This window comes from Prionailurus bengalensis, chromosome A1 (assembly GCF_016509475.1).
Source record: "Prionailurus bengalensis isolate Pbe53 chromosome A1, Fcat_Pben_1.1_paternal_pri, whole genome shotgun sequence".
Taxonomy (NCBI): domain Eukaryota; kingdom Metazoa; phylum Chordata; class Mammalia; order Carnivora; family Felidae; genus Prionailurus; species Prionailurus bengalensis.
Window position 1 is genome coordinate 14,150,688 of NC_057343.1, and position 24,191 is coordinate 14,174,878.

The following is a 24,191-nucleotide window of genomic DNA, read 5'->3' on the forward strand; positions in this document are numbered from 1 at the left end:
GTTCTATATTGTTGTTGACACTGGTACGGTTAATCTTTTAAATTTTATACTTTATTATGACGGGGTAAGCATATCTCATTAGGTTTTATTTTCGATTTTCTTAATGATTAATGATAGGAAGGTGTTTTGTTTGTTTTTGTTTTTTCCTGTGCTTATGGGCCATTCAAATCTTTTGCTTTTTTTTAAAAAAATTCCTTTTTGGGATATAAGAGTTCTTTATATATTCTGAATATATGTCCTCTGTCAGATATATGCATTGCAAAATTTTTATGTTCCATTTTATATTTTTATTTTGTTAAAACTAGTAAGAACAGGAACTTTCTAATTTTAATAAACTCCATTGTTTCAAAAAGTCTTTTCTATTATGGTTTGTACTTTTGTGTCCTAAGAAATCTTTACCTTCCTGAAAGTCATGAAGCGTTCTTACAATTTCTTCTAAAAGTTTTGTAGTTTTTAGCTTTTGTGATTAGGTCTGTGATGATCCATTTTCACTTAATTTTTGTGTGTATGTCGAGATAAAAGTTGAGGTTTGTTTTTATCCATTTTTATAAATCATTGTTTCAGCACCATTGAATTACTTTGGTACACTGGTTTAAAATCATTTGCCCACCTATGCCTGAATCTATTTCTGGCCTCTGTACTGTTCCATTATCTGTATGGCTGTTCTTCTGCCAATACCCTCCTGTCTTCATTTACTGGAGCTTTATAGTAAATCTTGAAAGCAGGTGGTACAAGTTTTCTAGCTCTGTTCCTCTCTACATTTGCTTTGACTGTTCTAGGTTATTTGCATTTTCACATAAATGTTAGAATTTGTTTGCCAGTTTCTAACAAAACAAAACAAAACAAAACCTGCTGTAGTGTTAAGTAGGATTGTGTTGAATCTTTAATTAAATTTAAGGAGAAATGATGACTTAATATTATTGAGTCTTCCAGTCTGTGAACATTGTCTGTATCCATTCATTGAGATCTTTAATTTCTCTCAGCACCTAACTGTAGTTTTCAATCTAAAGATCTTATGTTTACTTTTTTACTTTAGATTTCCAATTTTGAGTTAGAAGCCAAGTAAAAAAGTAAATACTGTATGTTTTCATTTATACCATATGCAAATAAATTTATCTTAACACAGTCAATTGATGATTGCCTGTGTCAGTTATACCTTAGTAGAGCTGAAAAAGAGAAATATTTTAATAGTGTGTTGATAGTGTATAAAAAGACAATTTATTTTTGCATATTTGACCTTGTATCCTGCAGCTCTGCTTAATTCACTTAATTTTAATAGACTTTGGTAGATGGTTTAGAACTTTTGTCAGCTCAATAATTCTATCTGTAGTTTCCTTATTATTTTCTGTGTGTAAGATAGTGTTATTTGTAGCTTTAGTGATATTTATCCTTAAATGTGTAAGAATTCACCTGTGGAGCCATCTCTAAATGGAATTTTCTTTATGGAAAAGTTTTAAATTACAAATTAAGTTTCTCTAATGGGCAAGTGATTATTTAGATTTTTTGGTTTTTGGGGGGGGGGATTTTTTGGCATCAGTTTTGGTCATTTGTGACTTCTAGGAATTTAGCCATTTTATCTAAGTTGTTTGATTTAGTGCCATAAAGTTTTATTTTTTTGTTATTTAAAAATATTTATAGGATCTCTAATGGTGCTCTTTCATTCCAGATTTTGTTAATTTATGGCTTTTCTCACTGTATCATTACTAGAATAGCTATTGATTGTTCAGTGTTACGATTTTTCTCAGAGATTAGCTATTAGCTTCATTAGTTTTTTTTTTTTTTCTGTTTTCCATTACACTGAATTCTGGTCTTATTAATTCCTTTTCATATATTAGTAGTTTACAAGCTATGACCCATGAACTAAATTTGCCTGCCACCAGTTTCTATTAAAAATAAACTTTTATTGGTATATAGTCCTATCATTTGTCTGTATATTGCCGTGATTGCTTTCACATTATAGTGGCAGTGTTAAGTTGCTGTAATAGAGAAAGTATTGCCTAAATGCCAAAAATATTTACTCTCTCACCTTTTAGAGAAAACATTTGCTGACCCTTGCTTAGATCATTGATTTTAGATATCTCTTCTTTTCTAATATGAGCTTTTAAAGTCACAACTTTTCCTCTAAAAACTGTTTTAGCTTTATTATATAAATTTTCATTATAATGTTTTAATTTTCATTCAATATTTTTTCTGTGTTTACCTACAATTTAGTCTTTGACTCATAGGTGTCCAGAGGTGCATTTTGACATTGACCTTTTCTTGCTTAAACATAACGCTCTGAGATCCATCCAAGTTGTTGCATGTTTTTGTTTGTTTGTTTGTTTGTTTCAAATTTTTATTTAAATTCTAGTTAGTTAACATATAGTGTAATATTTGTTTCAGGAGTAGAATTTAGTGATTCATCACTTACATATAATACCCTGTGCTCAAAACAAGTGCTCTCCTTAATATCCTTCACCAATTTAGCCCATTCGCCATCCACGTCCCCTCCAGCAACCCTCAGTTTGTTCTCTGTATTTAAGAGTCTTATTGTTTACCTCCTTCTCTTTTTTCCCTTCCCCTGTGTTCATTTGTTTTGTTTCTTAAATTTCACATATGAGTGAGCACGCATGGTATTTGTCTTTTTCTGACTGACTTATTTCACTTAGCCTAATATAGTCTAGCTCCATCCATGTTGTTGTTAATGGCAAAATTGCATTCTTTTTGATAGCAGTAATATTCCATTGTATCTGTATACCACCTCATCTTTATCCATTCATCACTCAATGGACATTTGGGCTCTTTCCATAATTTGGCTATTGTTGATAATGCTGCTGTGAACATCAGGGTGCATGTGTCCTTTGAATCAGTATTTTTGTATTCTTTGGGTAGGTATCTAGTAGTGCAATTGCCAGGTCATAGTGTAGTTCTATTTTTAACTTTTTGGGGAGTCCCCATAGTGTTTTCCACAGTGGATGCACCAATTTGCATTCTTACCAGCAGTGTTGCACATTTTAATAGTTTTCTTCCATTTGTATTTCTGTTTTTTTCTTTTTTTTTCATTTGTATTTCTTAGTAGTATTCCACGGTATGCATATATGACAGTTCATTCAACTATTCACCCACTAAAGGGCATTTAGTTTTTTTCTAGTTTTTGCTTTTATGAAAAAAGATGTAGTGAACATTTGTTTTTACGTAAGCATATGTTTTCATTTCTCTGGGATAAGTGACCAAGAGTGAAGTTACTGAGCTTTATGGTAAATACCTGATTAGTTTTGTTAAAAGAAACTTCTACCAGCAATGTACACATAGTCCAGTTTCTCTTCATTTTTACCAGATTTTGGTATTGTCTTTTCTTTTTAAGTCATTCTGCCTGGTAGGTAGATAGTGATATCTCATTGTGGTCTCAATTTGTCACTTTCCTAATGGATGATTCTGAACATCTTTTTGTGTGCTTATTTGCCATCAGTATTAAAATGTCAGTTCATATTTTTTGCCCATTTCATAATTGGATTGCTTTCTTGATTTTAAGCCTTGAGAGTTCATTATATTTTCTAAGTACCAGTCCTTTTTCAGAAATCTAGTTGGCAGTTATTTTCTTCCACAGAGTGGCTTCTTTTAAAACACTTAAAAACATTGTTTTTTTTTTTTTATTTTTTTATTTCAGACAGAGAGCACAAGTGGGAGAAAGGGGCAGAGGGAGAGAAACTTGAGTAGGCTCCACACTCCACATAGAGCCCAATGCAGGGCTCGATCCCACAACCCTGGGACCTCAGCCAAAATCAAGAGTCAGATGCTCAAGCAGCTGAGCCACCAGACACTCCTGGACTGTGGCTTCTTATTTTATCCTTTTAATAGCATCTTTGGCAGAGGAAAACTGCATTTTTACTGTAGTCTAACTTACCACGTTGTCATGTCTAAGAACTCTTCACCCCTCTGAGTCCTAAAAATTTTTTTTCTTACATGTTTTCCATTAAATTCTATGACTTCATAAACAGTTTTACTTTTAAGTCTGTGACTCATCTTCAGCTAATTTTTGTATAAGGCATGAGGTTTATATTGAGGTTTGTATTTTTGTCCATGATTGTTCAGCACGATTTATTCAAAATCTTTCTTTATTCCAAATCTTTATTCTTTCTCATGAGGCATGCTTTTAGGGTATTTTAAAGAGAGTCTAGAGGGGCCTTTATTCTTGGGCTAATTTTGTCACACTTAGAAAGTGTGCTGGGATTTCTCCTAAATGCTCAGTGTATTTAATGAGGACTCTCCATTCTGGCCGGAAGGAACGCAGACACTTCTCAGCCCTGTATGAGCTGTTAGGAAATGTTTGTGTTATAGCTCCTTCGTAATTGTTCTTTCCTCTGGATTTGATCTATTCTAACCTTCGGAGCTTTCAAGTGTCACACATATAGATTGTTATTCAGCCGAAGACTCAGATTATTGAAACTGTTTCTCTTTATAATTCTTTCCTCTTGGATGGAAGTCCTCCAAATTCTATCCACCTTGGCCTTCCTGAACTACAGTTTTAGTCTTGTCAACCCAGAATGCTTGCTGGATTCTATAATTGCCCTAATAGGGGAAATACCTCCCTGCAGGAAACCTGAATGATGGTAGGAATCATTTCATTTTTTTTTCTTTCCTCAAGGTTTATGGTCTTGTGCTACCTGTGTTCTCTGAAAATATTGTTCTCTGTATTTTGTACAATTTTCTAGTTAATAGTGTGGGAGGTAACTCTATACCATCTTATTGCTCCGAGGTGAAAAATGGAATTTGATATTTTTACACTGTAAATTATATCTTTTATAAAGTGCATTTGTAAATTGTTTGCTGGCATATATAATCCATTGTGGTATATTGAACTAATATCCTGAAACATTTAGCTACTTATTATTCCTAATTATTTATCTCTACTTCCTTCATTTTTTTTTTTTTGCAACGTTTATTTATTTTTGGGACAGAGAGAGACAGAGCATGAACGGGGGAGGGGCAGAGAGAGAGGGAGACACAGAATCAGAAACAGGCTCCAGGCTCTGAGCCATCAGCCCAGAGCCTGACGCGGGGCTCGAACTCCCGGACCGCGAGATCGTGACCTGGCTGAAGTCGGACGCTCAACCGACTGCGCCACCCAGGCGCCCCTCTACTTCCTTCATTTTAATAAAATCTTTTTAATGTTTATTTATATTTGAGAGAGGTAGATAGAGATAGAGCATGAACTGGAGAGGGACAGAGAGAGAGGGAGACACAGAATCCGAAGCAGGCTCCAGGCTCTGAGCTGTCAGCACAGAGCCTGATTCCAGGTTCAAACTCACAAGCTATGAGATCATGACCTGAGCTGAAGTCGGACGCTCACCCGACTGAGCCACCCAGGTGCCCCTATCTATAGTTCTTTCTAAATGAATATATATGTACGTAGTCTTTTCATCTTAGAATACTGGCAATTGTATCCCCTGTTACAATCCTTAAATCTTTTTGTTTCTTTTCCTTGTCTTCTAGTACCACCTACTACCTCCGTTGCAATTTTCTATAAAAGTAGTTAGAAAAGCATTGTTTTCTTCATCTCAGATGGAAAGCTTTGAACATCATTAATTATGATGCTCCTGTCTATTTATATAGATACTTTTGTCACATGTAAGACCTCTCTTATGTTTATAATTAGCCAAGAATTGCTGTGACTTACCTGTATTGAATTTTATTATAATTAAAAAAATTTTTGCATACTCCTTTTTCTGCTAATGTGGTCTTTTAGATTGATTTATTTTTTAAATGTTAAACAAACCTTGAATTCCTAGAAAAAAAATCAACTTTTTCTTTGATATGTAAAACCATTTTTCTCTTTTGAAGAGTTTGTGTAAGATTATTATTTTTTTCTAAAATATTTGGCATACTTCACAAGCAAAGACATCTGATTCTGGTCTATCTCCTTTTTAAAAATTTTTTTTAATGTTTATTTATTTTTGAGACAGAGACAGAATGCAAGTGGGTTAGGGGCAGAGAGAGAGGGAGACACAGAATCCGAAGCAGGCTCGAGGCTCCGAGCCGTCAACACAGAGCCTGATGCAGGGCTCGAACCCACAGAGTTGTGAGATCATGACCCGAGTGGAAGTCAGACGCTCAACCGACTGAGCCACCCAGGTGCCCCTGGTCTATCTCCTTTTTAGGGAATGTTTTTAAATTAAAATTTCAATTCAATAGCTACAGCTCTTCCCAGATTTTCTATTTTGTCTTGTGTCAGTTTTGGAAGGTTCTGTTGGCATAAAGTAGTTCATACTATTCTATAGTTTTTTTTAACATTCCTGTCATCTGTAAGAAAGTCCTACTAACAATTCCTGATATTCATTATTTGAGTCTGCTTTCTTTTTGGCTGCTTTTCTTCCTTCCTTTCTAGTCTTGGTAGTGATTAATCAACTTTATTCATATTGTTGAAGAAACATTCACTAGAGAGAAGTAACAAGAAACTGTGAGGTTGAGAGTTATACGTTATTATTACTAGTTTTCCTTAGTGCAGAGGTTCATAGACACCAACTTGCAACAGAGTTACGTGGAAGGCTTGTTAAAACATGTACTGCTGAGTCCCACCCCAGAGTTCTGATTCAATGGATTTCTGGAGTGTGAGAAGTCCCCTGGCAAGCTGGAGATTCAGAAAAGCCAATTTATATATTTCCAGTCCAAGTCTAAAGGCTTGAGAACCAGAAAAACTGATGTTATAAGTTCCAGTCTGAAAGCTGGCAGGCTCAAAACCCAAGAGGAGCCAATGTTTTTGTCTGAGTCCAAAGGCTGGAAAAGACCAGCGTTCCTGCTCCAACTGTCAGGCAGGAGGAGCTCTCTCTTACTCAGCTTTTTGTTCTATTCATGCCTTCAGCTGAATGGATGAGGCCTATCCACATTAGGAAGGTCTATCTGCTTTAGTCAATCTTCCCATTCAAAATATTAATCTCATCCAGAAACACTCTTACAGACACACCAGAAAAATATTTGACCAAATATCTGCATACCCTATGATCCAGTTAAATTGATACATGAAATTAACCATTACACTAGATGATCTTGATCCTGCTGGTCCTGAGAACACACTCTGAGAAACAGTGTTTTAAGTAGTCATCCTCCAGATTGCAACATTAATTCTTAGTTTATCTAAGTCGTCTTCCAGGACAATGCATAGATCTTAGTATAGTTTAACTTCATTTACCCCCAATTGTGCAAATACACTTGTACACCTGTACACATGTTTGTGTGGATGTAAAATTTTAAACCCCATAACAGAGCATAATTACTATTTTGTTAGTCAACCTCTATTTAGATTTACCCACATGGTTATCATTTTTTGTTGCTCATCATTACTTTCTGAAAGTCTGATTTCCATCTGGTATCATTTTCCTTCATCTTGAAGAACACCTTTTAGTATTTCATTTCATGTAGGCCTGCCACTTATGAATTCTCTCAGTTCTTATTTGACTAAAACCCTTTCAAATTTACCTAAATTTGAGGCGCCTGGGTGGCTCAGTCGGTTAAGCGTCCGACTTCAGCTCAGGTCACGATCTCGCGGTCCGTGAGTTCGAGCCCCGCGTCAGGCTCTGGGCTGATGGCTCAGAGCCTGGAGCCTGCTTCTGTCTGTGTCTCCCTCTCTCTCTGCCCCTCCCCCATTCATGCTCTGTCTCAAAAATAAATAAAGGTTAAAAAAATTAAAAAAAAAATTTACCTAAATTTTTTTAATGACAAATTGGAGCCAGTATAAATTTTAGGTTGGAGTTGTTTTATTTTACTGCGTTGAAAATATTCTTCAACTGTTTTTGGGTTTTGTTCTTTCTATGCTTTCTTTACTTTTTTGCCTTAAAAAAAAAACCCAGAAAACTTTTAGTCTTGCTGCTATTTCTATGCTCTTATCCTGTCTTCCCCACCATTGCTACCTGCTTTTAAGATTGTCTCTATCTTTGGTGTTTACCATTTGAATTGTGATATACTCAGGCTCTGTGGTTTTTCTTGGTATTTATCTAGCTTGGGCTTGCAAGAGCTTCTCAAGTCTCAAATTTGTTGACTTTCATCAGCAGCTGGAAAATTCTTAGCCATTACCACCTCAAATTTTGCTTCTTACTCATTCTTTTCTTAGGGCTTGAATTATACATATATCAGATATTTTCTTTATTTGTTATCTATTTATGTGTATTCTTTCTCATTCTCTAATTCTGAGTATATTTTTTAACCTTAGTCCACTTTACTAATTCTCTCTGTAGTTGTTTCTAATCTTCTAGATTCTGAAATTAGTAAGTACTAGAATTTCCATTTGATTTTTTTCATAGTTTTTCTCTTCCAATTGTCTATCTTGTCTATGATTTGCATGAATATATGAGACATAGGTATTTCAAGTCTTGGTTTCATTATTGGGCTTTTGGACTATATGTATGATTTTGTGTTTCTGTTAGTATTGGATAATACATTTTTTTTTTCTAATGCCATTTGTTTTAATTCTAGTGTGAAGAACCTGGTATATGAGAGATTATAAAGGTACAAAGTGGTGGATTTTTCCAGAAAAAAATTACATTTGTTTCTGGTAGGCACTATCAATTCTAGATAACATAATATAGTCAAGGTTATAGGGCTTAGTCTTTTTTCTGATTTACCACTACTCTAGGGTGTAATTCTGTAGGGTTCCAACTTGAATCATAAGGATTTTTCTAAGTTCTCCCTGCCTTTGGTGGGTCCTAAACTTCAGTTTTTCTCCATAAATTTGTTAAAAGTTTGTTCAACTGCTGAGTCATTAAACTGCTTCTTCTAAACCATGTCCGTATGAAAAAGGGGCCCAAATGCCAAAATCACCTCTTTTAGGATTTCTTCTTTTTAAGAATCATCATCAAATATTTGGCCCCTGCCTTAATGTTCCATTACCCTTAAAGAGGTATTTTTTCTTTCGGTTCGGTTTCTGTCTAGTTGTTTAGCTGTTCTCAGCAGGAAGATCAGCCAATTAGTAACAGTGAAAATCCAAATTATTTTTATATAGCTAGTTTGTTTATTACCATATATTAAATTGAGTATAAGCATTGAAATAGCTTAGTTTTATTTTTTAATCACTACTGTAAACTAGATTATGCCATATCCATTTATTTTGTCCCTTAATTACATCATGGGAAAATTTGATTTTCTTATAATCTTCAAGCTATACAAAAGATTAGTCAAATATAATGTAAATTCTAATATCTCATCTAATAAAAATCTCTTCAGCTCTTTCGCTGGCTCTTTTTATATTAGGGTCTTAATGGCATTTCTCTTTCCTGTCTTTTCTTTAAACTTATCTATATTTTTACTCTTAAAGTAGGGTTTTCATAATGTGTCATTGGACCCAGCTTTTTTTTTATTATCAATTTGACAATTGACAATATATTTTACATTTAATGTTATTACTGATATGGTTGCATTTATATCTATCAACTTGCTACTTGTTTTCTAAAAACTATTATTTCCCATCTTTTTTTACTTTTTTTTATCCCTCTATTTCTGCTTTCTCTTGGATTAATAGGGCATTTTTTTGTATCATTCTTTTTTCTCTCCAATATTGGCTTATTGTTTATTCAGCTGTAAAATATTTTCAGAGCTTCCCAAGGCTTACAATAAAAATCCTTAAGTTATTGCAGTCTTTATTTATTTTTTTATTCTTTTAATGTTTATTTGAGAGACAGAGCAAGTGGGGAAGGAGCAGAGAGAGAGAAGAGAATCCCAAGTAGGCTCTGCACTGTCAGCTCAAAGCTTGACACGGGGCTCGATTTCATGACCATGAGATCATGACGTGAGCTGATATCTAGAACCAGGTGATTAACTGATTGAGCCACCAGGCACCCCTAAATTTTTATAATCTTTAATAGTTTTATACTCTTTCATGTGTTGTGTAAGATTCTTATAATGGTTTACTTTTACTCTGTCATCCTTTATGTTAATGTTGTCATATTTTACCTTTATATGTCTTTTTAAGAAACAATGCATCACTACTCTTTTTGCTGTGTAAAGTGCATTATCTTTAGTGCAATTAAAAATAAATGAGTTTAATATTTACTCTTATTTATCATTTCTAGCCTTCTTAGTATGTTTGTAGAAACATAAGTTTACATCAGGTATTATATTTCTTATTCTTGAAGAACCTCCTTTAAAAGTTCTTGTACTGCAGGGGTGTCTGGGTGGCTCAGTCGGTTAAGCATCCGACTTCGGCTCAGGTCATGATCTCCCTGTCTGAGTTTGAGCCCCGCGTCGGGTTCTGTGCAGACAGCTCAGAGCCTGGAGCCTGCTTCTGATTCTGTCTCTCTCTGTCTGTCCTCCCCTGCTCGCATTCTGTCTCTGCCTCTCTCACAAAAATAAATAAACATTAAAAAAAAAAAAGTTCTTGCACTCCAAGGCATATACATGGATCTCTCAGTTTTTGTTTCTTTGGAAAAATTCTTCTCTGCCTTCATTTTTGAAAGATACTTTTGTTTGTTTGTTTGTTTGTTTTGGCCAGAAATAGAATTGTGGCCAACATTTTTTTGAAGTGGATTTGAAATAGATTTCATGCCACTGTCTTCTGGCCTGCCTCTTCCTGGTGAGGTCATTCTTTCCTTTTTCCTCTTTGCATGATGAGTCTTTATTTTCTGAAAGCCTTCTTTAAATTTTTGTCTACTGTTGGATTTCAGTATTTTATTATGACAAATATAAGTTATTAATTAATTTTTATTATGCTTGCTTCCTGGGATTCTTTTTTTTTTTTAAGGTTTATTTATTTTTGAGAGAGACAGAGACAGAGCTTGAGTGGGGGAGGGGCAGAGAGAGAGGGAGACAGAATCGGAAGCAGGCTCTAGGCTCTGAGCTGTCAGCACAGAGCCTGATGCGGGGCTCGAACCCACGAACAGTGAGATCATGACCTGAGCTGAAGTCGGATGCCCAACTGACTGAGCCACCCAGGCACCCCTTTCCTGGGCTTCTTGCGTCCATGGTTTGAGGAACTTAATCATTTTGGGAAAATTATTATTCATTATCTCTTAACATATTTCTTCTGACCGATTTTCTCTCTCTCCCTGTATTAGTTTTTTATTGCTACCATAATCAATTGCCACAAATTTAGCAGCTTAAAACAGTACTCATTTATTATGACACAGTTCTGGAGGTTAAAAGTCCAACACAGGTCACATTGAAAACCCTGCTATTTGCAGGGCTGCTTGCTTGTTGGAGGCTTTGGAAGTAAACCAGGTTCATTCAGGTTGTTGGCAGAATTCAGCGCCGGGCCACTGTAGGACAAGAGCCCTGTTTATTTGCCAGTTGTCAGTCAGGGCTGTCCTTAGCTCCTAGAGAGTCCTTTTTCTAGTCCTTGCATATGACCCCTTCATTCAGAACCAGTGAAAGTGTATCACATTCTTCTCATACTTGGGACCTCTCTGGCTTCACCTTCTGACATGTCTTTTACGTCTTTCTCTTCTACTACAACTCCCTGATGCCACCAAGAGGGTTTTCTGCTTTTTCAGGGCTCCTGTGGTTACATTAGGCCCACCTACATAATCCAGGATAATGTCCCTATCTCAGTGTGTAAAGCGTGAATTTCATTTTAGAGTCCCTATTGCCATGTAACATAACTGACTCACAAATTCCAGGGATTATGGTTTAGGTACCTTTGGGCAGCCATATTTGGCATACCACATTTTTCTTCTGGAATTTTAATGACATTTATATAGACTGTTTGATACTCTTCCACAGCTCTTGAATGCACTTGCATTCAAAGAATATATATATTCTTCTTTCATTTTATATATATATATATATATATATATATATATATATATCCTCCTTTTATTTCAATATGCCGTTTTTAATTGGCCTTTCATCAAATTTGCTAATTCTTTCCTTAACTTTATTGAATCTGTTGATAAGCCCATTGAACGCATTATCTTTTTTCTCTATTTTTGTATTTCCATCATTGTCTTTTTTACAGTTTCTTACTTTGCTAAAATTCCCTGTTTATGCACATTGACTTATCTTTTCAAGTATTAATTAACTCCCAACATGTTAAACATAGTTATTTTAAATCTCCAATAGTTCCAACACCTGGTTTCTCTGTGATTCTGATCCTATCCTTTTGTGATTCTGACTTTGTCGGTTTTTCTTCTTTGTATGTCTTGTACTTCTTGGTTGAAAACTGGACATTATCTATAGATTAGTCATAACTGACATGGTATTTATCCTGGAAAAGGGCTTGCCTCTTATGCTAGGCCTCTCCTATTGTAGCTTAAATTATTCTACCCAGGAGTTGAGCTAGGTTTGTGTTTTCTTGTTTTAAATACTCTCACTGCAACTCATGCCTTAAATTTCACTACATTTACCTTGTCTTTATGTAGAGGCTGACTTGTCAGAATGTTTTACTCAGTGTTCCTATTGAAGGCTTTCTTTCGATCCTATATTTCCTATATTTCAAAGAGGTTCCCTCCACAACAGTCGTCTGCTGTATCTGTACTGGGTACTTGCAAGCCTGGTTTGTGGTGGGCATGGGTTGTTTCCTGTTGTTCTGCTCCAGACTGGGTTTTAGGCAAGTGCTGCCCCGGGTCTTGTGTGTGGGACTTGCTACTGATCCTGCCCATTTGCAAGTGGTTGGAGAATCTCTAAATATCAGGACTTCCTGCTCTCCCTCAGAAAAGTTTGTGTTTTTTTTTGGTTTTTTTTTTTTTTTTTCTGTTCCCTTTCTCTAGCTGCAAAAGGCTCTCTCTGGTACCCTGAACGTGACCGGTCTTGCCGCCCTGTTCTAAGACAGATAAGGCTTTTGTTCCGCAGAGGTTATAGAGAAGAAGGTCCAGGCTGGGCTTTATGTCTTTTCTACAACAGCCACCGCTTCCCTTGCTTAGCCTGCAGCGGTGAAAGGACTTTCTCAGTCTTCCATGCTGCCCCCGGTCTCTCTCATGAGTAATGGTGAGGTTTGTGGACAAGAGCCTGCAAATTACCGCAGACTCCCCTTGTGCTTGCAGCTCTGAAGATTTCATTCTCTCACATTAGCTCACACTTGGACTCGATCAACTTATTAAAAGTGTTAGCTGATTTCCTCTTACCAGTCTATGGAGGACCCAGTGTTTCTTCTTCCTGGGCTCTGCCCCGAGGAAGCAAGTTCTTCATCCCTCCCTGGTCTTTCTTCAGATTTCAAGCCTAATTGGTTGTCCTGCGATCTCAGCAATCTGCTAGATCCTAAAAGTGCTATAATTCTATATATTTTCTGGCTTTTTCTTATGATCAGTGTGGGAGTGACCATTTCCAGCTTTCTGCATCTTAAGTGGAAGTTTTCTATTTTTTTTAATTTGAATTTCTAACTCATGATATTTCAAATTGTATTTTCAAAAAATATTATGTGAGCCAAGCACTATACTAACAGCACCCATTAACAGACTACAGTCACAGGAAAGATATTCTCAGAGCACTGTATACAGGCGGTTTACTGAAGAATGTTCTTCACATCACCTATAAGTGGGAAGGGAGAACTGGTCTGAGGAAAAGTGAGGCGATTGGAAGGGAGGACCTAGGTCATTCTGTGGGAAAGCACTAAAACCAGGAGTGCCTGGCTGCCCCAGTCAGAAGCATATACAACTCTTGTGTTAAAAATATTATTTACTGGGGCGCCTGGGTGGCGCAGTCGGTTAAGCGTCCGACTTCAGCCAGGTCACGATCCCGCGGTCTGTGAGTTCGAGCCGCGTCGGGCTCTGGGCTGATGGCTCAGAGCCTGGAGCCTGTTTCCGATTCTGTGTCTCCCTCTCTCTCTGCCCCTCCCCCGTTCATGCTCTGTCTCTCTCTATCCCAAAAATAAATAAACGTTGAAAAAAAATATTATTTACTAGGAAAAGTTTTATTATTTCATTTTTATATCACCTATTTAAAAGACAATTAGCCTTACTCTTTATAGCACTAGGTCTGTTGTGTGGTCTCAGTTAAATGACATATTTTCTGAACTTTATAGTTAAATTTTATATTTTATTTGACTAGTTCACTAGAAAGGAGGAGTATTTCCATTTCAGTTTGTTTTTTTTTCTTTTTGTCTGAGACACATGCAATTAACAATTTCCAAACATGCACTGTAAAAAAGCTTTTATAGCTATCTAAAGACATCCCAGCATTACATTTCTTAGAACTTGAAAAAAATGCATGTTTGGAATTCAATTTACCTTATAAAAGAGTGAATAAAATACTTCCTTCCAGTAGAATTCTATTGAGATTCAATTTCTTAATCTTCTGTAATTTCATCTTCTTTCTTAATCTGTACTCATGCACTTGAAAATGTGTATGATTCTGTTTAAAAAGAATAAGGAGAAAATGTCAGTTTTTTAATTTAGAAGTCCATGTGGAGATAAAGTAGGCAAGAATTTTTTCAGCTTCACGTGTTCATTAGTTGCTATAAACCTAGACAGTTACAGCGGAAAAAAACTGTTTACCAGTAGGTCACAAGGTTACAGAACCTAAGATTCAGGGCACATTTACTCTTCACTTGTCTAGTATGTTAAATTATATTTCACATTAGAAACTTAGTGAAAACTAAACAAAATATTTAAAGTCAATGTTTGTAGATTCCCAGTCATAGTATGTAGCTGATTAAGAATTTACAACTTATGGTTTTGCTTCATTAATACTCTCCTAATCTTTCCTTTTTATCTAAGTTTACTTAAGCAAATCACTTCACTTACCTATGCCTATATTTCCTAATTTACATAGGAGCATTTGAATACTGAAATCTGTTGTGGAATTTCACTAGTGTAATAATTTCTTTTATATATGAGTTGTATCTTTTATTGTACATTACTTAAAGTTACATAATTACTTTCATTCTAGATTTTATTATTATATACATAACTTTTTTATGATGTAAGAAGTGAGGAAATTTAAGAATTTTAATGTACCAAATTAAATTATCAAGTATTTATTATATTTATGACATGCTAAAAGGACCTAGGAGGATACAAAAGTTAAAACTAAAAGTAAGAATTATAACTTTATGAAGTGACACAAACATAAAGGAGTTTATTAAAATAAAACTCACAGGGCACCTGGGTGACTCAATAAGTTAAGCATCCACCTCTTGGTTTCAGCTCAGGTAATGATCTCATGGTTCATGAACTCAAGCCCCGCATCAGGCTCTGCAGTAACAGTGCAGAGCCTGCTTGGGATTCTTTCTCTCTGCAGCCCCCATCCCTGCATCTCTCTCATTCTCAAAATAAACAAACAAACAAAGAAACAAACAAACTCACAACATAAGCAGTGTCCTAAATGAAAGTAGAATTGTTATTATTTTCTAGAATTCTAAACTTTATCAGAAGTTTACTTTCCTTTAAAAGACATTGTGAGGAAGCTGCAACTCTTAATGACAACAATAACAAAACCCTGTCCATTTTCTTCACTGTAAAAAAGTGAGGATGAAACATTTCCACTTAGCATAGCTTGTTGTTTGATAGAGCTATCTGGCAGTATTATTTAATGATGATTTTATGTACTTAAAACATTTGGTCTCTTGCTGGGTAAAATGTTACTTTATCCCTCATTAGAAAATTAAAATTATGGTTACAGGATGATATGTAAGAGCATCATTTAATATTCTATTGAGTTTTATAAGAAATTAGTTGCTTATTAAAATCCTATTTTGCAGGGGTTGCGGAGGGGAGGTGCCTGGGTGGCTCAGTCAGTTAAGCTTCCAACTTCAGCTCAAGTCATGACCTCACGGCTCGTGGGTTCGAGCCCTGTCTCATGCTCTATGCTGACATCTCAGAGCCTGGAGCCTGCTTCGGATTCTGTGTCTCCCTCTCTCTCTGCCCCTTCACCCTTGTGCTCTGTCTCTGCCTCTCAGAAATGAATATATGTTTAAAAACACTTTTTAAAAAATCCTATTGTAGGGATTCACTCACTGAGAAATGTCTGTTTTTATCCATTACCCTTAAGATAATTAGTACATATGTATACACACTCATGTAAATATTTGCTTAGATTAATTGAAGTTTCTATTTGATCTGTAACTTAATCACTTAGAACACTATTGTTGCAATTCTGATGCTTCTAAATCATACATAAACCCATAAATTATGGGAAAAAGTCATAAACTAGGGAAAAAATACACCTGGATTTAATTACACAATAGTATATTATGATAATATAACTGATGTGGACCTTTATACATCTAAAATTTTTCTAAAGTAATTTCACTCTCATTAATTAATCTTAAATAAAAATATTCATGCTTCACTCAGAATTCAAGTACAGACGCAAACAACAGCATCTGGATTTTTCTCCTTTTCATAGGTTTGCTCTTCTCATTCTTACTCATCTTTCCTTAAAGGATGGGATTACTTTAGCTGGGAAGTCATAGGACATGATCCTGGAGATAAGAAGGAATGAATTAAGTAGACATGAAAAAGGAGCTCTGTCCATCTATATTCACTAAAGTCAGACATAACTTACTGTGATTATTTTATGACTTCAGGTAGCCTTGTCTTTGCTAGCTATTTTATTCTAATTTACTAGTAGTAAATCTTCTCACTGAAACAGTTATCCTCCAAGTGTGTTTCCTGGATCAGCAGTAGCAAGCCACCTGAGAATGTGTTAGAAGTGCAAATTCTCACAGTACACCCAAACCTGCTGAATCAGAAGTTAGGGGGATGGGGTTCTAGGAGTCTGTTTAACCAGCATTACAGATGATTCTAATCTACACGAAAGTTTGAGAACCATTGTGTTAAAAGAAGGTTCTAGGTTCAGGAATAACAGAGTAAGGGAGAATATTGAAAATTCTGTTTATCTACGGCAAGTCTTCACAGCTGCACCCGAGTCCCTTTCTTGCCTCGAGTTGTTCCTCCAGAATAGTCTTTGTGGAAGTGCTCACACCAGTTTTCTGAGTTTTTGTCTAAAACTGTTCATCCAAATAAGAGAAGAAAAAGTCAAAACGAAGTGCTAATGGTGAGGCTTTGAGTACACAAATGAATCAGATCATGCTATTTCCAAGTTAAGAAAGAAGGAATCCTGTCTGTTCCCTTATCCCTATTTAATCATTTCACAATACAGTTCTTTAGTTTTAAGTATTAGTAATATATGGAAAATTATTCTGTGATTAATAACCTTTTTGGCATTTATGTTTTTCCTCATACGTAGCCAAAATGTTACTTAGCTTTGTGGCTGAACTTTTGTTTTGAAGCATTGTTCAATTTTTTGCCATAGATGTCTTCGATGTAGAACAGTGTGTGTTCATCTACCATTGTATTATTATAGTGATTTTGTTTTTTTAAGTCAGAGCCACATTTTGTAAGAGTAAATATAGTTTTGTTGTATTCGAAGTAGTTGTGATAAGAGCTACCGTGACTGACCTCTCACAGTGTGCCGGGTATTTTTCTGTGCACTTTACATGCCTTAGCTCATTTAATCCTCACCAGTCGTACTCCAGTCATCTTCATTTTGTAGGCAAAGGAAGTCTTAATGTCCCACGCTCCCCTAGGTCGCCTCAGAACCAGCATTCTAGTCCAAGCAGTCTTACTTCAGAGCACTTACTTCTAAGACAGTTAGATGTTACCAGATTATTTATTTGCTTGAGCAGAATTATTTTCTTCACCTCTGTTCTTTTTTAACATACACTACTTAAAGTATTTTTAAGAATGTCAAATAGTGTTTATATAAGGCCATATAATTTAATGAAATAATATAAATCATATTACAGGGATCAATAACTAAAAGTAAATGGGCTTATGAGGTGGAAAATGCCTACTTTAGCACAGCAATTTAGTTGTATTACAGAGGATTCTAGTTACTGCGTTATTAGTCTAGCCTTCCAGGGAATTTTTAGGTAACTCTTACGAACAAAGGTTAATTCTTTGTAACCGACATAATGATCCCTGTAGGGGGTGTTCAAAACAGCTCTCTTTCATAGATAGAAGGATAGTCACAGAAGACATAAAAGAACAACTTTTCTTGAAGCTCCTTAGAGCTACGACCAGAGTCTATGGCCCTTGCAGGTTACACAATCCCAACAGCTTTTCACGGAATAGTCATTCCACGTTAGCTGAAGTCTTCAGAGTAGCCTTATGTCTGATGCGAAACCGTACAGGGTGTCCCTTCTACTGAAACTGGTACGATTCCATGGGTTAGAATTGTATTTTCGTGATTTTTCAAGATTTTAATTTAGAAGTAAACTTTATTTGACTTTTTATATTGAATTATATTTACTAGTCTTTATGTCTTAATTTCAACAGCATCACTGCAAAACTTGAAAGAGCTTTAGAAAAAGTTGCTCCTCTTCTTCGTGAAATTTTTGTAGACTTTGCCCCATTCCTATCTCGTACACTTCTTGGCAGTCATGGACAAGAGCTATTGATAGAAGGTATGATTTCTCTCTCTATTCTAATTATTTTAGTTTCCTATAATGTATCTCTTAATCATGACGTAATTTGTACTTCTGGAGGAATATTTATTGCCAAAAGAACGTAAAGACATTGCTTCCACAAATTCGAATACGATACTCCTGTATGCTTTCTTCTTATTCATTTTTTAAGAATAACATGTTTTCACGGTCAGTGCTAATAACAGAATGGAGAAGTGTGAAAAAGTGTTGGACTAGGAGACTCTGGCTCTTACAATCCTAGTCTACCAGGGGTGTGGTGTAGCCTTCGTTAGACGGTGTGTGTCCTATCCAGTACTCTCTGTAAGAGCCGTGCATCTGCAAGTGACTTCTTACTCCCCTAACGTTTGTAATGTGACAATTCTTCACTGAGACAATGTAAAGAAATACTTAACCTGGAGTTGATGAAGTTGGTGTCTCTTACTCCAGCAGCTTCCATGGAGTGAGGAGGGAAAGCAGATAAATTAATTGTTGTGAAGATTTAATTAATGCACCTGTATTAGGAGAGCGGCTTTGAAAATATGGTTTTCTGAAGCCTTACTTCTTTAACAAGTTTGTTTTTATAAATATTCATGAGCTTCAGAAAGGGGTAATCTCAATATCTAGATGATCCTGTGAGGACATAATGGCCGTAGGTACTGTTCCTTGGATTTAGCAGCCTTACGTATATATCCTTTTGCTTTTCACTTTCTATTTACTGTCATTTTCCTGTGACTGTTCTGTCATTGTCTCAACTGCTTTTACACAAGAGAGGCAGTAATAGTTAATAACTTGACTCGGTTAGCTTAGAAAGTAACTTAGAAAGTTACATCCTTTCTGTAAAATGTAGTCAGTGATAGCACCTCCCTCGAGGGTTCTTGTGAGAATTAAATTATTTAATGCCTATAAAATGTCTTAGAACAGTGACACATGGGTGAGCTATTCATTTAAAAAAAAAATCACTGAGTTCTTGTTCTAGGCCAAGCATTTTCTTAGGTACTTAGAATATATTCGCATATCACAGACAAAGATGTGGAATCTACAAAAGAAAGCAAGTGAACAAACAAACAAAACCAGAAGCAGACCCATAAATACAGAGAACAGACTCTTGGTGACCAAAGAGGAGAGGGGTGGGGAGATTGGCAAAATGGGAGTGGCAGACACAGGCTTCCAGTTATGGAATGAATAAGTCACAGGGATGAAAAGTTACAGCATAGGGAATACAGTGAGAAGTATTGTAATAGTGTTGGATGGTGACAGACAGTGAGCATAGCATAACATACGAAGTTGTTGAATCACTATGTTGTACACCTGAAACTAATCTAACGCTGCGTGCCAGCGATACTTTAATAAAACAACAACAAAACACACCTTAATTAAGAAAATATTCCCTGCCTTGAGTTTATATTCCACCAAGGAGAGGACACTTAGATAAACATTAAACACAATAAATAAATTATATAGCATGTTAGAAGGTGGTAGATGCTACGTTAAAGGATAAGCCCAACACAGGTTTGGGATGATAAAAACAGCAGGGTCAGGTTGCAGTTTTAAAGAGGGTGATTTATTAAATAAACCGCAACTTGACCCTGCCGTTTTTATCATCCCAAACCCTGTGTTGGACATATCCTTTAACGTAGCATTTACCGTCTTCTAACATGCTATAGAGTTTTAAATAGACCGGTGGTAAAAAGTACATTTAAGCGAAGACTTACAGGAGGTGAGTCATACACCTTACTAGGAAAACATTCTAGACTGAGAGAATATTTAGTGTAATGACCCCATAACATGTGTTACTTTACAATAAGAAAAAAAATCAATAAACATTATTGAAAAAATAAATCTTAAATGTTTCCTCATTCACTTAAAGTCTTTCTTCTGTATTTATATATGTCTTTTCCAAAAATGATTTGGCAAACTTATACAAGAATATATAAATAGTGGTCAAAATGCTAAAATAAATGGAGGATAAATTTAGAAATGTTAGCATGGGTCCTGTAGTGTTATTAAAACTGGAACACAAATCAGCACTAAGTTTGCCAGCAGCCAAAGCAAAGAAGGAATTATTTTAAGTTATTAAGACTCACATTCCTGGTTCCTCAGTGACGGTTTGTGACAGTTTTAAGCTCTAAGGAATTACAGCCAGGTAACTATTAACTGCTTTATGTTGATCAGGCAAGACCCCACATACGTAGCCCCTTCCCAGAATTTGCCATGATCAGACACCTGGTCTGTTTTTTTATTTCTTCCAGTGCTACAGAAAGAAGGTAGAAGAAAGGGCTGGGTAGGTAACTGAGAGCTGTTTTTCTTGGGCTTCCCTAAGTTTACCTATAATACTCTGAATTGAGTACTCTGAAAGAGTATTAAGAACATGCCTCTTGGATTTTTAAAAAATAACTATGCTAAAAATGAAACATTGGAACAAGGTATATATTGAAAGTTCACCTTGTTTTCATCTGGCAGAATACAATTTTATGTTCTAACTTTTTGGCATCCAGAGTTTATCATATTTTTTTAAAGTATGTAGATGTTATATTCATATTCCTTTTTGTGTTAACATTACTTAACTTAGTACAATATAGCAAATGTTAGAATTTTAGGTTTAATTTTTATTTTTTTAAATAGAAAGTTGACACACTTAGGATTTGTCCTCCAAATTTCTGCCAAACTATACATTCCAAAAACCTAGAAACATCTGGTGTATAACAGAACAACATTCTATATCTCTCACGATTTAGTTACAACTTTCCTTTTCAGACTCAACTAGTCTCCATTCTCTTGCTATAGAAAACATTAATTATTGAAAACAAGTTACACAATATCACATTTCCTTGTGTTTCTACAACTATGTCTTCTGCATTGGATCTCTTTCCTTTTTTCTTTCCCCCAAATTGTTATCATCCTTTGAATCCAGCTTCTTATTAATGTCCTCTATTCTGTAATCCTGTGTTGTTTTATTTATATAATTTTAATAAAATCATTCCTCACTTATAAATAGGAAGTATCTTATTGTTTATGTTACATTGCCTAGCTAATAATATTCAGTATTTTCTCTATACTTGACTAGAAAATTATTTTTGTTACTAATAATTTCTGGAAGAGGTAAGTTTTGAAAATAAGGTGGTAAGACAGATAAAATGTTGTGTTCTATAATAAGAATTCTCCATATTGATCAGTCGTCCACAGTCACGAATTAGCTGCTATGCTCATCCAAGGTGTATTCTTGCTTTCCACCCCGGTCTCTGAAATACATGCCCTTTCATGTTCTCATTCTTGAACATGTACTCTAGATCATTCTTTTTTTTCCCCCCTCTCCTCCATTTCCCTTCTTTCTCTAATTTGAAACACTTCCTCTCCTCTGAGAAGAAAAACTATCAAACTATTGTAAAGGACTCAGGAGATTTACATGATAAAAATACCTTTATGCTAGCCACTGACTTCAAAAAGAGTGCTTATAATGACTAAATCTCATTGCTTTGACTTTGTCATATATATCTGAGTGGTAGGAACAAAGTTGGGCTTAGGTAACTGAAGATACTTGAATGTTATGAAAAGGGAAGGCAATTATTCTTAATTTCAAATAAGAATTTATTTGAATTGCATCTTTGTTGTTTTATATTCATTGTTAATTTATACTTGTATTCATTTGGTTTTTTTATAGAATAATTAGTCATTGATATTTTACATTGTCTGTGTCCTTTAAAATACAAGCTAAAATAGTGTCTTTCAATGATCTTATCTATCACTTTTTTAGTCAACCTGTGTTAAATTACTATTGAATGATTCTAGAGTACTCAATGTAGTTCTTACCTTTTAAGGTCACTCATTGACAGTAGCTATTTTTATATACCTTTCCTGTGTTTCTCTTGGAAATAATTAAGGATTTTTGAAGATAGCAGTTATTTAGAACTTAGTGAACTTTATATAAGAATAATTATAGCTTTTAAATCTGTGAACTAATGCATAAAAATTAGAATAGATATATAGGCAAGTATCAAAATCCACCAGCTCAAGGAGACAAAACAACTGTTAGTCCAAAATTGTTATATTTATTTGACTTGCTGCATTGATGGAGGATACATTTCACAGGAATAGTGTGGCTTCTCTTAGAGTTTGGATTTAAAGGTGTAGGTCCAGTTGTACATTGGGGGCTGACTGTCAGGAAGCAGATTAGACCTTGCTCTCTATGTCTATATGCTCTCTATCTCATAATATCTCTACTATGCTCTATTTATACTCTGTTACTATCAGTTAAGATTGGGGTGGATGAGAAGGGTGAGGTTGGATGTAATCTATAGGCTGCCTCTTTTAGAAGCTCTACATATAGGTTGAAACATCTTAGAAAGAGATGATAGCAGTGCAGAAAATGTTACACTAAAGCGTCTGTTACTCTTTTAGTGACATAAATAAATATTCTGTTAAGTCATATAATACTCCAGAATATTTAAATTTCCAAGACTAACACTTTTTAAAAAAATAGCCTGTAATTTTCACTCTACCAAAAGAGAACATCACTGAAATGTTATTATAAAAAGAATGATCCTGGTCAAGGAGGCCATATCACCCTCGAATCATTCATAGTAACAGTATGGCCAAATAATTAGAAAAACTTGCATATGTTTAATTCAAAAATTATAGATTAAAATATCTGTTCAGAAGTTATTTTAAAATGGCAATAATACAAAAAAAATGAACATGACAAATTCAGTGTAGATGGCAATGGGGGGCATGCTTTTTAAATAACCCTGAATTCCTCCATGAAAAACAGAACCCTAGGCTTTGAAAAAATAATTACAACAACAAATGAACATTTACAACAAAACTAGGTGACAACGTATCCTACTGAACTCCAAAATATACCGGGTTGAGACACAACACCTACAGGATAACACATGGATCAGCAGAGGCATGGTTGAAAGTGGTGGGAAACGAGACAGCCTCTGAGGAAACTGGTCTACGAACACTCACTGGAAAACCCAGAGGGCTAAAACCCAGCAGCTAGAATAGAGATGGTTTTTACACACTGTAATAGCAGATGAGTTGAGGGGTTCCATGGTAACAGCGGAAGGGGCTGAGCCGTGTAGGCCCCATGAGAAATTAACCAACCTGAGTTATCTTCCAAGACAAAGTCCCACAAGGAGAAGAAACTACTATGAATAGAACCCAAATGGAGCAACAGAAGGGCAAGAGAGACAAAGAGAAAGTCTTCGTAAAACTGGGGAACACCAGGGCACCTAGGTGGCAGAGTCAGTTAAATGTCTGACTCTTGACTTCAGCTCAGCTTGTGAGATGTAACCCTGCATCAGTCTCTGCACTGAGCGCAGAGCCTGCTTGGGATTTTCTCTCCCTCTCTCTTTGCCCCTACCTCCCCTCCCCCGCCTTTCTCTCTCTCTCTCTCACTCTCAAAATAAATTTTAAAAAATGGGGAAGATAAGCAGAGCTAATAGATATCAGAAAGTACGCTGTCATATTTTTTTTTAAATGACATGAAAAGAAACAGAAGAGGGATCTCTAGAACCTGAAGAGGAAAAAAAAAAAAAAGCTATTCTAAGAGTTTGGGTAAGTTAATGTCACATAAAATAACCAACAAAAAGTATCCTAATCCCACAAATTACACAAGAAAAATGAGAATAAGTAGAATAATACCCTCTCAGCCCATGAAAGCAGGACAGAAAACAGATGAAAAGTTTTTAAATGAGCTAAAAAGACATCAGAAAATAATACAGGATATGAAAGAACAATTTATATCAGAATTTAAAGAATTAGAGAATCTTATAAATGTGGTTATAGAACTTAGGAAATAATTTGAAATAAAGAAAAATTATTTTAGAAATGAAGGTTAAATTAGAAGAAATAAAGAACTGTATAAATTCAACAGTTAAGTCTGTAA

General features: G+C 35.4%; 1 protein-coding gene across 11 annotated transcripts in view; it reads left to right on the forward strand.

Annotated features, from left to right (window-relative positions):
• NBEA (neurobeachin) overlaps positions 1 to 24,191 on the forward strand; it is a 685,885-nt gene that overhangs the window by 270,284 nt on the left and 391,410 nt on the right. For all 11 annotated transcript variants that reach the window (XM_043576682.1, XM_043576704.1, XM_043576721.1 and 8 more), the window contains one exon: positions 18,177 to 18,304. In XM_043576682.1, the coding sequence (XP_043432617.1) occupies positions 18,177 to 18,304 (128 nt within the window). The remainder of the gene's footprint in view (positions 1 to 18,176; positions 18,305 to 24,191) is intronic.